The sequence below is a fragment of the Doryrhamphus excisus genome, linkage group LG10 (assembly GCF_037039965.1).
Source record: "Doryrhamphus excisus strain RoL-2023G ecotype Guam linkage group LG10, RoL_Dexc_Guam_v1.1, whole genome shotgun sequence".
Classification (NCBI taxonomy): domain Eukaryota; kingdom Metazoa; phylum Chordata; class Actinopteri; order Syngnathiformes; family Syngnathidae; genus Doryrhamphus; species Doryrhamphus excisus.
The window spans coordinates 9,691,240-9,705,855 of NC_136366.1; the positions used below are offsets into that span (position 1 = coordinate 9,691,240).

Sequence of the window (14,616 nt, forward strand, 5' to 3'; positions counted from 1 at the left end):
GAAAGAACACTCCGCCCCCACCCCCACCTCTCCAAGTAGCAACAATGACTCAAAGAGCATCAAACAAACAGGACAAATTCAATGTGGAGGCTGACGAGGAGGAGGCAACAGCGGGAGCGATCATGTCGCTGGACCACACCCAGCGCATCATGACTCACCAGGCCAGCCTCCGATGTCCATCCTCCAGGCCGGCAGAGAGACAGCGAGAGCAAGGAGGGAGGGGTGGAGGCTAGAAAGACGACTCACCAGCTCCACAGAGCCATAGTGCTTCCTGCTGAAGTCTCCACGCCTGCAGCCCAAGTCCTCCGAGGCCGAGCTGCAACACAAACACACGCTCTGTAAATACAAACGCCAGCAAACAACACACAAAAAAAACATTTTCCCCTCATTAGTGGCGCATGACTGTGATGTTTGGTGTGTGTGATGGAAGTGCTCATGTGCAGGGCAGTAGACTGTTACATGGAGTGCTGCCTTCCAGACTGCTGGGAAGCAACGACCATCCCACTCGGTGCTTCTGAGGTCCGACCTCAAAGTGCTCCAGTTGAAAGTAAACATAAAACACGGCTGCCGACCTCAATAAGTCAACATGCTGGGAAGTGGTGGGCATGCCCTTTGGCACCAAAGTCAGAAAGGACATTGATAAGACACTCAGACTGGACACAACACGTAGAAAATACAGTAATAACACACTAAATACAAGAATTCAATGGAACAGCAATAACTATAGTCGTCATGTTGAAGAGTCTTGTGATTTCTGATGTACTGCAAATGCGACACGAGTCCTGACTTTGCTGATGTTTGGGCATAGGTTGGCCGACCTAGTAGATGTTTATCAGTTAACATCCAAAATATTTGTAGAACATTTTGCCTTGGCTTGCCCACTTGTTTAGTGTCTGGTTTGTTTACACCGCCATCTTGGATCACGTGGCCATCACAAAATCAGCGTACCTGTAGAGCGATACGCCACGCAAGAAACACACAGCGCGTACAGAATACACAAGGGTGCAAGGCCTTTAAATTTTAGGCTTAAGGAGAAGATGGTATTCATTTTAGAGATATATAAATGTGACAGGAGTGGCTGCATCATCAGCTGTGGTGTACACACATCCACTCCAGTTCCCGGGGAACAGTCAACCAACCTGGCAGCGCATCGAGTGGTGACATTCGGTATTTCTGCCCGTCTCATTTGAAATCCATACTTCTAATTTCTAATTCCTGTAACCAGCGGCCAGCTAGCGGCCATCTTTAGTCCTTGCAGCATAAGAGTTGTTCAATGTGATGTCAACAGTGTTTAATAAGAGTGTAAAGGTGACTAAATGGGGATTATTTCACGTCTGCAGGGCTCTGATAATGTTAAAAACCCATATTTAGAAAGTCATGAACAGGTTTTCTATTCCATTTATTAACATTGAATCATGTTCCGCTGAAATTCATTTATTGCGCTTGGGTCTGGAACTGATGAACCGCTACGAACGAGGGACGACTGTATTAGTGGGGACCTCCATTGTACTCAGTGATGGCATCTATCCACCTTGGAGGAAAAACAGCACACACATTTATTTTCATGAATAAATGAAAGAGCCCCTATACACAAACATATAGGATCAACACAGATTGAAAACAGACTATTATTCCGGTATAGCTGTATATATATAGGAGAAAACGTTACTGGTGTTCCTTTTCATAACCCCCCACTCCATTTCTATCTCCCACCGCGCTCAGGTTTCTTCTCCAGGAGATGGAGGCGTTTATATATAATGTACGTGTGTGCTTAATGCCTTTTAGAGTCCATGAGCGCCTCAGCATCTATCTACCCATCAGCACTCCTCGGATGCTGGCTTCCTCGGGTCACGCTGACGGCTCGTTCCTGAGCTTTTCTCCTATTCTGGTGTCCTCACACCTTCAACCCAAGTGATACCCAGGTCTTTCCTACCCTTCAGTTGTCCTCTGAGAGGAGGAGGAGGGGTAAGATGGTCGTAAAAAGGGTTGGACCATGAAGAGGGATGATGAAATCTCTTGGCGGCGCTTTAATGAAAAAGACGATGAAAAGTTTTTTTTGGTGCGTGTTTCTGTTATGATACATTTGGAACAGAACATAGTCCATAATCACTGAGCTGAAAAACTTTTCATTTGCATTTTTTTGGTCGTTTTGGATATTTTGGAAGCAAGGTACCATACACCGTGTTTACGCTTCTGGTCTTACTGGTTACGCTCGCATTTGGTGACATCCTATCCGGCCTTTTGTTCCACTGGTGCGGCCTGTGTTCACACTTGCCTCCCTCAAGTCAGACTTAGACGGACTTTATCCAGCCATTTGCAAGCTGGCCAAAAACCCATCTCTCAGGCGATCTCGGTGCCCCCCATGTTTGGTCCTGGAGTGCGTCCACACTGGACCCAACAAACCATACTTGCAGAAGAAAAAAAACAGTAGTCTGTTTAAATTGTCGCAAAACTGACATCTTTTCTACTTCAGAGAATGCAAAACTACTACTACGGCTGTGGGAAAGCTGCAAAGAAAAATAAAAAAAGACTGCGAACACACTCAAAGGCAAAACAATTAGCTCCATATTTGCTCTTGAAGCTGGTCCTTGGGAGTGATTGCCATTTTATAACCCTGGCTTTAGCTCTTTGTCCCCGAGCTGAGATGAGACAGGCATCAATACGGCAGATTTATAGGAGCAAAAAAGCCTTCTGACGGCAAAAATGCCAACAAAGAGATATTTTAATCGACGTTCAAACCACAGCAGGAAGACTCCCATGCCTATTTTGAGCCTTTTTGACTTGGTGAAAAGTCAATATTTCACCAGGCAGGAGGTTACGAGCTGGTTCCTTTCAATCCAAACACAAGCGTCACATTCAAGATGTGCTGAGTCACACGAAATAATTACAACCTAAGTTTACCACTCAAATCACTCTGCTTAGCTCTGTTCACCGTGTTAGCAATAGTTGTCAGGAAATGATTGTTGGGGAGTAAGGGAAAGCTAAAAAGGCAAGCATCAGGCAGAAACGGTTGGAGTTTCTGATTCTCAGCCAACAGGAGAAAAATATTGTGAACAATACAAAGTTGGACTATGCCAGTAGCAGCAAAACTGCTGGGACGTGGGTTTCGGCAGCTGTCCGGAAGTTCCCGGGAGACGTAAATTAAAGAGACCCTTTGTGCAAGTGGCAGCAAATCAATGGAAACACTGCAGGTGCAGAGTCTGGAAGGTCTAGAAAGCTTTCTGTGTGGTTAATTGTGTGTAGCTGCTCTACACGAGTCCAGAACTCAATACAAAAGCCTGAAATGAACCCCTTTAAGAGTTTTGTCCGAGGTCCCAGAACATTTGCGACTGTCGTAGGACTGACCAGTAACAATCCTGCGCCAATGTCTGATTAAACCGACTAAACATCTGATCAGAAGTTGGGCTCAGAATTGCCTCAGAATAAGGAAAGAGCAGGATCTTGTTGCCGTGTGCGGTACTTTTGTCATTGGTGCAGACTCTGAAGGCACCACACAACAGCGTATGGTAGAAAAACACACCTTAAGAGCTCCACTTGAAGGACCAATAAGACAGTATAACATGAATGAGTACACTTTCCATATTACTTGAATGCTGGATGTCAGAAATGAGAAATTAGAATGAAATTAGGATGCAACAAAATTGCCTTCAGGGGGAAAGTCGAGTATCCCAATTGTGTTCAGTTACTGTTCAACTCACTTTGTGGGCATGATGTCAAGAAAGAAGGATAAATAAATGAAATATGTACAGTATATATTAATACACAGCTGCCACACAAACAGCATCAGCGTCATGCACACCAAAACCAGCTTCTCCTTTTTTTTTAATCCCCTCTATGTGGCAATTGCCAAATCAATAGAATCATCAATTCCATCCTACTGCACCATATCCCCACGCAGCTTCATTTCACACAAGCATTTGGCTGCACCAACCCGCTATAGTCACACTGCACATCCAATTCACACTTTACTTGTACTTTGTTTTTTTCTGTCACTTTTGTAGCAACAGCAAATAAAAGCTGACAAAATGTCCAACTTGAAAACCATGGCACAGGTGATTAGCAGATTTAATTAACTTTAATGACTGTAAGGAACACCTCGGGGGACATTAGCGCGTCTGATTGCAGCAGGGAAGGGGGGGGGGCATGCAACAGATGCAAGGTGCCATGCAAAGCTTGCAAAATCAACATTCTTTGCTTTTACCGCTGATTGAAAGTCAACAGTTTGCTGGATGCTGGATCCACACTGTTCATGTCCCCACGTCACGGTTGTCGGTCCTGCAACAAACTGGTGCTAGAATAAAAAGAAGGTCCCTCCCTCGCCTCCTTCCGGACCTCCTCTTCCACCAGCGCAGGTTCTCCAGCTAAGCGCACAGCGGCAACAGCAGCAGCAGCATCACTGCGGCGCCGACAGCAGCTGATCCACACACACACAAAAAAAACAGCCGGTTCGAATCCGCTCTGGCTCTGCTCAGGAAGCCGAAGCGGCAGAGTGTGTTTACTGCCTCATCCCGCCCTCCCGCTGACCCCCACGACATCCACTGCTGCACATCAATGGTGCGTGTGTGTGTGAACACGACACTTTTTGGCTGGAGGCTCTGCAAGAGTGGAGAGAAGACCCCCCACCTCTCTCTCTCTCTCTCTCTCCCACTCTCTCTCCCTCGACGAGACGTGGAAAAACAACACAGCTGTTACATCATCGTCAACCACGCCAAGTGTCTCTTTGCTTACACGTGCCTGGAGCCCAAAGTGATGTCAGGATGCAGGCAGGGTTTGGATAAGCACATCCCATCATCCGCAATAGCAAATAGGATGTCCAATAATGAAACTAAAATCTTATGAATGGGATTTTCAGCCCTGGATTTTTTTTTTAAAATGATGAATATTTCAATGAATAAACATTCAAATATTAGAAACTGGAAAACTGCTAAAATGAAAAAAAATGTACACAACTTTTACCCCCCACATTGTTCCCTAACACACCACAGGATGCGCCAAAATAGAGCAAGGGTGTCCAAAGTGCAGCCTGATGCCATTTGTGACCTGCGGCTATTGGCCCACAGCACATTCTGAAAATGTCAATTTGAAAAGGCAAAAATCAATACTAAAGGGAAAAAAATAATACAAATATAAACAAATATAAACAATAATTGCAGAAAGTTGAAATTTAAAAAAAAGCCTTTTTTAATGTAATGAAGAAAGTTGTAATCCATCCTTCCAGCCAATGCATTCATTCACCAAACATGGCATCCATCATCGTATCGCCATACATTTATCTGCTCACCTATTCATCAATGGTCTATCCATTACCTATTCATTTACCCTTCCATTCATCATCTGATCATGTATGTCCACCTAGTCACCTACATAACAAATAAGGCAAGGACTAATAATAATAATAGCCAAAAGAAAAATACATACAAATACAACATATATAATTACATGGTGGGGCCTGGCGTAAGAATGAAACATGAGTGACAACACGGCTTGAATGTGAATATGCAAAAACAAACATACAGTATTTGTGAAGGCGGTAGTACACAGACAAATACACACACACACACACACACAGGTGAAACCTGAGCTCAGTTAAATCTGATACCACTACAAAAGGCCACTGTGTCCACACACACACACACACACACACACACACACACACACAGACGGTTGCAGGGACCGCCTGCAGGAATGCTCGTCTCAGGCTACACGCCACCGGGCCGCTCATCAATATTTCACCAACAGAAACCCCCCCCTTGTCTGTGTGTGTGTCACTGGAAAACACCTCAAGCAACAGCAGCACTCATGCCTTCTTCTTCTTTTCTACGTTACACATTTGACCAAAGTGACAAGTGATATTAATAACCCGACTCAAGTGCGTCAATGGCAGCCTGGAGGGAGGAAAAAAGGAGGAAAAAAAATGGACGCAGAAAATAGTGCCTTTGTTTTCCTCACATCGGCATCAACCTACAAGTAGCCCCCCCTCCCCCATATATCGCAACACCCTTGCCTCTAATTAGATCCAAGAGCCCAATCACGCGCGCACGCACACATACACACACACACACACACACACACACACACACACACACAACGAGCGGGCCCACAAGACCTTTGCATCAACACAGCCTACACCAGGAGGGGTGGTGGTGTTTACAAGTGGGTTTCTGCGTGGCATGGGGGGGGGGGGACACACACACACTTGTGGGTCACATCTCAACCCTAGTTTCTCACAATCAAAGGCGGCGCATGAAAACACACAGTGGTGTTTCTCAGAGGCGTGTGACCCAACAGTATACGGCTGCAACAATTAATCTGATCAACAATTAATCGATTATCCAATCAATTGACAACTATTTTGGCATTTGATTGTTTTTTTTCATTGCACACTTATGTGAAAAATGGGCATTCAGCCATAGTTGCTGATGGTGGTTAATTATGATTAATTCATGTTTTAAAAAAACTGATTAATCTGATCAAATTTATTAATCAGATTAATTAAAAATTTGTATACTTTTTTTTTTTTTTAAAGAAAAATGACTTCAATATTCCATGTTATGTTTCCTTTTCCTTTTTTGGATGAGAACTGCGACAAGAAAACCTCCATGGAGACATGGTGAGAGCTGCCAGTATGCTGGTGGATGAAGCCCAAGTACGATACCATAGGTCTCCGTCGATAACTGCTGACAACGGTCAACCGCCCTCCCCACCGGGGGGCTTTGTTTTCTAGATCAATTGAGTGCTTTAGCTTTCGACGCCCAAGTTGACATTTTCAAAGTAACCTTCCCGTACAATTTGTACACATGGATGCGAGTGTGTGAGAACCGGCAAGGCTGGACTATCCCAGGCTTGCTGCTCTCCAAACACGTAGGTGGAAGCATTATCGTGGATGAGTTCATCCGCAGTGCACAGGTACAGTATATAAAAGCTGGATGCTAATTAGGAGAATGTGGCTCCACCCACCCGGCCTTCAATAAAAGTATAAAGTGTTGAAAAGTATGGAAATGTTTCAAAGGTTTGGTTCAAGCGACACAATTCACGCAGAAGAAAGAGATGAAAAAAATGTACGTCCAAAACCAGAATGCGGTGGCCTGGCACGTGCGCTACAATGTTAACACGCTACGAAACGTACGCATGCGTCATCACAATCCAGACAAGACCGACAGATGAGATGTGGGCACACGGCGGCGGTTCAAGAGGGCGTCCGCCTTGACACGTGATATTTCTGAGAGAAAAAAAAAAAAAAAGACGCCACGGTTTAACCTCTCGTTGAACGACGCTCATTTAGACTTGACGCGCACACAAACAAAGAATTAGGATTCCGAGCGCGGCCCCGGGTGCTCCCAGTGAGCCTCAAATGCCAGCAGGTCAACGAGCGACTTCAGAGAAATGTCAGGCGGCGGCCATTGTTGATTGCGCGCTCATCAAGCGCAATCAGGCAAATAACCTTTTGTTGGTCACGACGGAAGCAGGCCTGGACACCGCATCTCGTGCTAAATATGGTGTGTGTGTGTGTTTGCTAACTATGTACGTCAGGCCAAATAATTGCAAAAAGATTTGCTGCTAATTCATTCTGGACGTACAGAAACGAGTCAGCGCTGTCGCCTCACAGGAAGAGGATTTAGTGTGCACTTTGTTCTCTTCTAATTTGCCCGTGTCTGATCTGCTGGCATGGCTTTTGTTCGATTCTTGGCTCAACAAAGCGTCCAAATTGTCTCCAATCTTGACAAAGCTGTTTCATTGGCTTTGACTGCCTCGAAGACGCCACGTACTGCAAGCCGCCTGTACGGAAGCTACGCCCGACGTAACACGCCCGCTAGTTGTGTTTGTTGTTAGCCAATGCTAGCAATTTGGTCAAGTTTTGCTGCTAACCTTAGCTATTATAACAACAGGCTGGCAATAGGTAAAAATAATTTGAAACATGTTCAAGCATACAAATTCTCTAAATAAACTAAAAAATACAAATAGTGGAATGAAGGCAATACAACGCGCTGATGAATGCTACTACACTGGCCACTAGGTGTCACCAGTGAACCGCACCAGACTCATTATTTTATCATAATTTATCTCACGGGCACACTAATAACACAATAATATTAACAATAGTCCTCATCATTATCATAAACACAACATGGTATTGTTATGGCTGTACTCCTGCTAACACTCAACTCTGAATCTGTAACGTCACTTCCTGTCCACACGTCCAAAACATGTCTTGCTTATATCTTCAATGCCTTATGTTCTCTGATTATATCGACTAAATGGGGGAATATAAGTGTAAAGATTACTATAGGGGTGTTACTTCATATCTAGAAGGCTCTAATCAATGTAAAAATCATATTTAGAAAGTCAAACAGGTTTTCTATGCTCTAATTACAAAATATTCAGTTTATTATTAAAAGAAAGCTACTTGGCTTTTTAATATTGTGGTAGTTCCAAGGTTGGTCCCCTCAACAGGCCCCTAATGATGGCTGCATGTTGCTTTTTGGGTACCTGCTAGTTGCTCCATGGTTGCGGTGGCCAGTTTTAGTTACGTTCTTTTAGTGTTGTGTCGATTGTTCTATTTGGTTACCTTTTGAATGTGTCGGCAAGCCCTAATGACCTATAAAACAATGACCTTGGTTTTATAAATGGATGACTCGAACCTGGCCATACAGTCAGTAATGAATGAAGAGAAGAGAACGGCAGCGGAGGCGCCAATCGCGTCCACACAGTTTGATACTCTGACCTGAAAACGTCAACAGCAGTGCAGCTCCGGCACCATCTAGTGTATGTATGTAGTGTGTGTATGTATCTTCAACTCACAAACATGGCATCCTGTTAACATGATGTCAATATTCAGTTCATTTCAATGTATAAAATTGTGTCCTCTTATTAAAAATAAAAGGAAAACATTTCAAATGGTGAATAATCGTAATTATATGCATTTTAAATAGTTCTGTACATTATATATGGGGTTATTGTGTAGTTATTTTAATTGTTTGTAGTTATAATTCATTTAATTGTGTACAGGATCTTATGATTGTTTTGCATTTAGTCAAAATTTATGAGGCAGTTTTTGTCAATGAAAGACTGGTGTTCAGTTAATGGGAAGAGGGCGCTCTCTGGTGGTTATCACTTCCATTACAAGTGCAAGTACAAGGGATGCTTATTGGTGATTTACTGTGTCAAATAAGGTCACTGTAAAAAAACAGCTGAAACACATTTTTATTATGTAATCGTTAAAGAAGAATAAAGCACTAGGTTTGTAGGTACAACTCACAATGGGATATTTTTTTTTAAGAGTTGGCCTTGGTTTTGGAGTTTTACATATCTGGACATGAAAAAAAGCAGACCTAAAACTAAAGACGGGGAACAGGAAGATGCAGCTGGCCCAGAGGAGTGAACCACATACTGTACGTCTCCAAGGAGTCACAAGAGCTTACTGCTGACCTCCTCCGCCTAAACCGCACCCCTCACTTGAAGGGCGGCAGACAGCGGTGTGACCTTTCACCTGCCTGGCAGCCAAACACACACTCGCACTCTGGTTTTTCCAGTAATGGACGCGTATACAGTAGATGACAGAGTGGAGGCGAGCGCCGTGGGGGCTGGCCACGTCTCAAGGCAGCGTAGCACTCCACCGTACGCTGGCCTCCCTCCAGTCGACTATCACGGCAAATGTTTTTCCAGCCTTCCCGGAGCGACGCACTGTGCTTTTTAATATGTAGGTATGCCCTAAATGGAAGCAGATGTTCCAGTGGAGGAGTAAAAGTTGACATAGGGCTGCAATCAAACATTTTTCCCCCCTGATTTTTCGCCACGTAATTTGAGACTTTCTTTTTTGCCCTGAAAGAAGCCCCGTGTTGCGTTGTGCGCCGCGGACGGTTGTGCTGAGCTATGCAGCCACATATGGGAATGATTAGAGTCCAGTGTTTATCATCATGCCTCGCTAGGGGACTCACTGTACGGCCGATCGGAGTGTAAAGCAGCCTCGCAAAAGAAACCCCACACAATAGAAACCGTGTTGCCACCATGGTTAATGAATGTGCCGAGGGATGATTAGTGTACGTGTGACTCCAATGGCGAGCCACGGCTCAAACCAGGGGTCCGAGCGAGAACCATCGAGCTGTCAACTCAACGTCTTAGGACGTTAGGGACTGAGGTTTACAAATGTATTTCTGTATATCTGCACTGGCTAGCATCTATTACATACACACACCTGCACACCTCATGAAACCCACAAGAATTCCCCAAATTCTCCCCAGCTTGGGGGCAGTCGTGTGGCAATGTGACGATTCAGCATCCATGACTCTGGCAGCTATTGTTTTATTTTTTTTACAAATGATACTGTAGTACTGCAGCCCTTGCACATTAAGAGACAGAACACAATCAGTTTGGTCTAAAATAGTCACCCAGAGGTTCCCCTTTAAACAAAAAAAAAACATGCCTGAACAGAACCAAGATACTCAGGTTGAACAACCTACAATACAGCATTGATGTCATACTGCTCAGAGCATGTGACCGAATACAGTGCACCCTGCTGGCCTGAGCCTGGTGGCTCCTTGCGCTTTACTCTCCGGTTTTACTGACCTCCATATCGCCACATCGGCTGCTCAAACGTGTCCGAATATAGTGCACTTTGCTGGGCCACAGCAGGTGGCTCCCTCCCCTCTAAACTCTTGTTCAACACATTTTAGTCATGATATTTTAATAGGACAAATAAACAAGTACAATTGGTTAAATCCACATTGGTGTACACAAACTACAGTTAAATAAAAATGTGAAAAAAACAATGTTTCAAAAAAACTGTGCAACTCTAGCTACAACCCACTTATGATGATAACCATCTCACATCATGCTAACACGGCAACAAAGATCCCTGACCGGCTGCGATACAGTGTCGTCCCCCCAATGGCAGGAAGTGCTGCGACTTTAAAAGTGTTTGATTCTAAATACATAAAAGATGGCTGACACTGGAAACATGTTTCTCATTGGTGCGCTGCTTTGAAGCCGGCCCAACAAAAAGGCTCTAGCAGGAAACCACAAGAGACCAAGACATTTGTTTTTCCTCCAACATGTGTGCCTTCTGTGGGGAAAATGTAGCGGTACATGCAGCTTGCCACGATGGAGTCGCCCTACAACAGGGATGTACGCCGATCGGCCCATGGAACATTCTAAAAACAATACAAAAATGGTTATATCCTGGCATATCTATGTTGGATCGGTTTTAGCCCGTTTAGACTTTAAAATATGATATTCCAGTCAGTCCCATCTAGTCGCAACGTCTTTTGTCATTGTGCTACAATTCTATTCCTCTCCTCCATGACCAGGAAGTGGACTGCTAATACATGACCGGCTACAATGTTCCTTTTCAACGTCTGTTGATCAATCCCTTATAAGACCTTTGATCAGCAATGTTCCTTTTCAACGTCTGTTGATCAATCCCTTATAAGACCTTTGATCAGCAGGTGCAGGGATACCTAATGTTGTGGTGGAGGAGATAACACAACCAATCACCTCTATCCTCTATGGTAATGCCAAACTTGGCAGGAGAAGACAAGGAGACGACACACTCCTTTCAGTGATTCCCCTTCAAGCAGGCAAGACAATGAATGGCACGCACACACGCACACACACATGGCTTCACTGGAGGCTCTTTTAAAAACACTCTCACTATGAAGACTCCACTTTATCTCGCCCCCATGCAGCAGAATTCAAGGCCAGCGCTGATTGATGGCCTGCCAGACTGCCAGTGTCTTCCAGGAAGCCTTGCGGGTCATGTGACTCAGGGCTTTGCAAAACTGAATGGCAACACAGCTCTCCAACACGTGCAGCGGGAATCCACACGCACACTAAAACCATCAGCTTGAAGAGCAGTGAGGCGAGACTCCTTGGTAAATTTGCACGCCTGCACACCTCCACAAGCTGACTGAAAATAGCGGAAAATGAGAGCGTAGGTGGGCGTCAAGGGGCAGCTAAAGAAAAGCTCTATAATAAACCCGTTGGAGCCGCGATCGCAATGGCCATTAGCAACAAACATATCGCCGTGCTCACTTTAGCCATATTTTACTGATCAGCCGGGACAGAGATGTTAATAAGGTACTGTTCAATTTTGCAAACTAGTCGGTTTGCTTTGTACTGTATCATTCCGTGGAATCGAGTGTCCAAACAAATCACCCTGCACCTTGCTGACTCACTGCATTTTCTTATTGAGTGCGACTCCTAAATAATCCGCCATGGGACCAAAGAAAGTTGCGAGTCCCGGCAATTTCATAAAGAAGATGGGGGTTGCATCAACAGTAAGTTCCATCCACCCATTCATCCTTCCTAATTACATAACATTGCGTCTGAAACCGAGTAGCTGAATTGATATGATTTCTTATGGGAAAATTGTCCTAAAGGGGCTCTGTTATATTCATTTTTCGGCCCTTTGAATTGAGTTGTGGACTCCTACAAAGCAGCTACCCACAATAACCATCACAGAACGCATTCTAGTTCTTCCAGAATCTGCACCTATTCCGCTGTATTTCTTTGGATTTCGTGGAAACGGTCTGTTTTCATGTATCCCACCCACGTCCTGCCTCCAGGCACGCCTACTCTGCTGTGATTGGTCACACTGCCGAGTGCATAGCGGCCGGTTTGTGCTGCTAACTGTTTAGGGGTTGATAAATGGTCTAAGAGTTGATAATAAACGTTGGTGCCACCCACTGGCAAGTGCATATAAAGACTTCCTGTTTGTGCTGCCAACTTTATAGAAGTTGATCAACTTTATCTTTTTAAATGTCCGCTTTTAACACTACTATTAATCATTGATTACACCACATTGCAACTCCTATGGTGCAGAGACTCGAGACAGCCACGAGCTAGCAAGCTAAACAGTTAGCCTCAAATTTATTTCTTCGACAAAAACCACTTCCACACGGAATGGGAAAACTTTTTCCCCATCATATAGTGACTTCATGCACTGTTCATGTAATGTACTGAGTGGCCCGGGGCTATTTGGGCTTTTTTTTCATTAGCATGTCAATGTGTGCCCTGTGATTGGCTGGCGACCAGTCCGGGGTGTACCCTGCCTCTTGCCTGAAAACAGCTGGGATAGGCTCCAGCATGCCCCACGAATATGTGAGGAAAAGCGGTATATAAAAAGGATTGATGGAAAAATGAAAGCAAAAAAGCCCATTGTAAAAAAAAATGGTCAAACTGGCCATCGAACCCTACCTTCCAGTATCAATTATCATGTACTTGCACAGTATCGCAATACTACTACAGTATACTTCACACTGCTCAATGGTGCAGTCAGTGACACCCCTCCCCAAAGAGACCCCCACCTTGTCTGCCTGTTCAAGGTGGAATACTGGAATACTCCAACCAGCATCATTTCATCCCAAAAGGCCACCCTGATTGGACAACACCGGACCCCCCACCACCAATCCGCTACACAGCTGGGTCGTAAATTTGGAAAAACGTGACTGACATCCGCCGAGATGCTAACATTGCAGAGTCAGGTGGCAAAAGCCTGCTTATCAGCATCCAAAACGACATATTAGGATGAAGATAAGTCTATTTAGGTGTCAATCATACCGATTGGGGTCAGTGCGGGACATTTTGGGTATAAATGAGCCATTAAAGCGCATGAAAAAGACGCAATGGAAAGTTGACGTGATTGAGGTTCCAAAGTATAAAGTCCCAAAGACAAAAGTGACCCTTCCTCCTCCTCATCCTCTTACCTGGTAATCTCGAAGCTGCAGCCCTTCCGAAGGAGCAAGGCTCTCTTCCGCATGATGCCTTTGTCTCTGCCGAGGTAAACATTTTTATCCGAATTCATCGATGCTCTTTCAATAAAGTCAATAGCGAGAGAGGAGCGGTTCGCCTTCCAAAAAAAAAATCCTCGTCTCGGGTCGAAAGTGATCTTGCAGACTTCTTTCCGCCGCCGCCACCACCACCCCGACCCCCCCTCAGACTGGACAAGAAGGTTCCGTGAGGGAGCGGACAGGGGCGCAGCGTCTGCGGCCGGTTGGTACCTCCATGCGGGCTATCGGGGAGGGAGAGGGGCGGTCCGGTAGTGGTTCCTGCTTCTGGGGCGCAAACGGAGCTGCTCACTCGGTACTCTTCACAACTACTGCTATGGAACCGAGTGACCGAGACAGCAGAGAGTGAGGAAGAGGAAAAAGGGACAGGGAGTGAGAGAGAGAGAGGGGGCTAGAGTGAGAGAGAGAGGGAGAGACTGGCCACTTCATTAGGTACCCCAACGCATGCTAAAGGAACCCAATAAAACATCTGCAGAACTATTTCTGCCTTTGCCTGGACAATCAGAACATTCCCATTTGAATGCCACTGTTAATATTTTCCTTGGAGGCTATTTCATTGGAATACACTCACCATTAGAGGGCAGTAGTGTGTGATCCCCTTTCCTTTTGCCTAGTGACACACTTGGAAACAATGCACAAAGTTATCAGGTCAAGAGTGAAGGCGCTCTGGTCATTCTCCTTTTCAGCCACTTCATTTGTTGTTGTCAGTTTCACTTGCTAAACCCCACAATCAAGCGCTGCATGGCGGAATTTGCCAGGAATTTGCCAAGAATTTGCCCGAGATATCCAGGAAAAATACGCTTCTGAATATCTTTCAACCGATGTCAGCAAATCC

General features: G+C 44.9%; 1 protein-coding gene across 8 annotated transcripts in view; it reads right to left on the reverse strand.

Annotated features, from left to right (window-relative positions):
* Positions 1-14,616, reverse strand: part of garnl3 (GTPase activating Rap/RanGAP domain like 3) — a 35,623-nt gene extending 21,007 nt beyond the window's left edge. For 6 of the 8 annotated variants that reach the window (XM_058065026.2, XM_058065023.2, XM_058065020.2 and 3 more), the window contains exons 1-2: positions 13,701-14,613; positions 247-316 (exon numbers count right to left, since the gene is read on the reverse strand). In XM_058065026.2, the coding sequence (XP_057921009.2) occupies positions 247-316; positions 13,701-13,798 (168 nt within the window). In that variant the 5' untranslated portion in view covers positions 13,799-14,613. Of the gene's footprint in view, positions 1-246; positions 317-4,201; positions 4,504-13,700 lie in introns of those variants that run through there. The other 2 variants (XM_058065024.2, XM_078794032.1) reach the window with 2 other exon arrangements.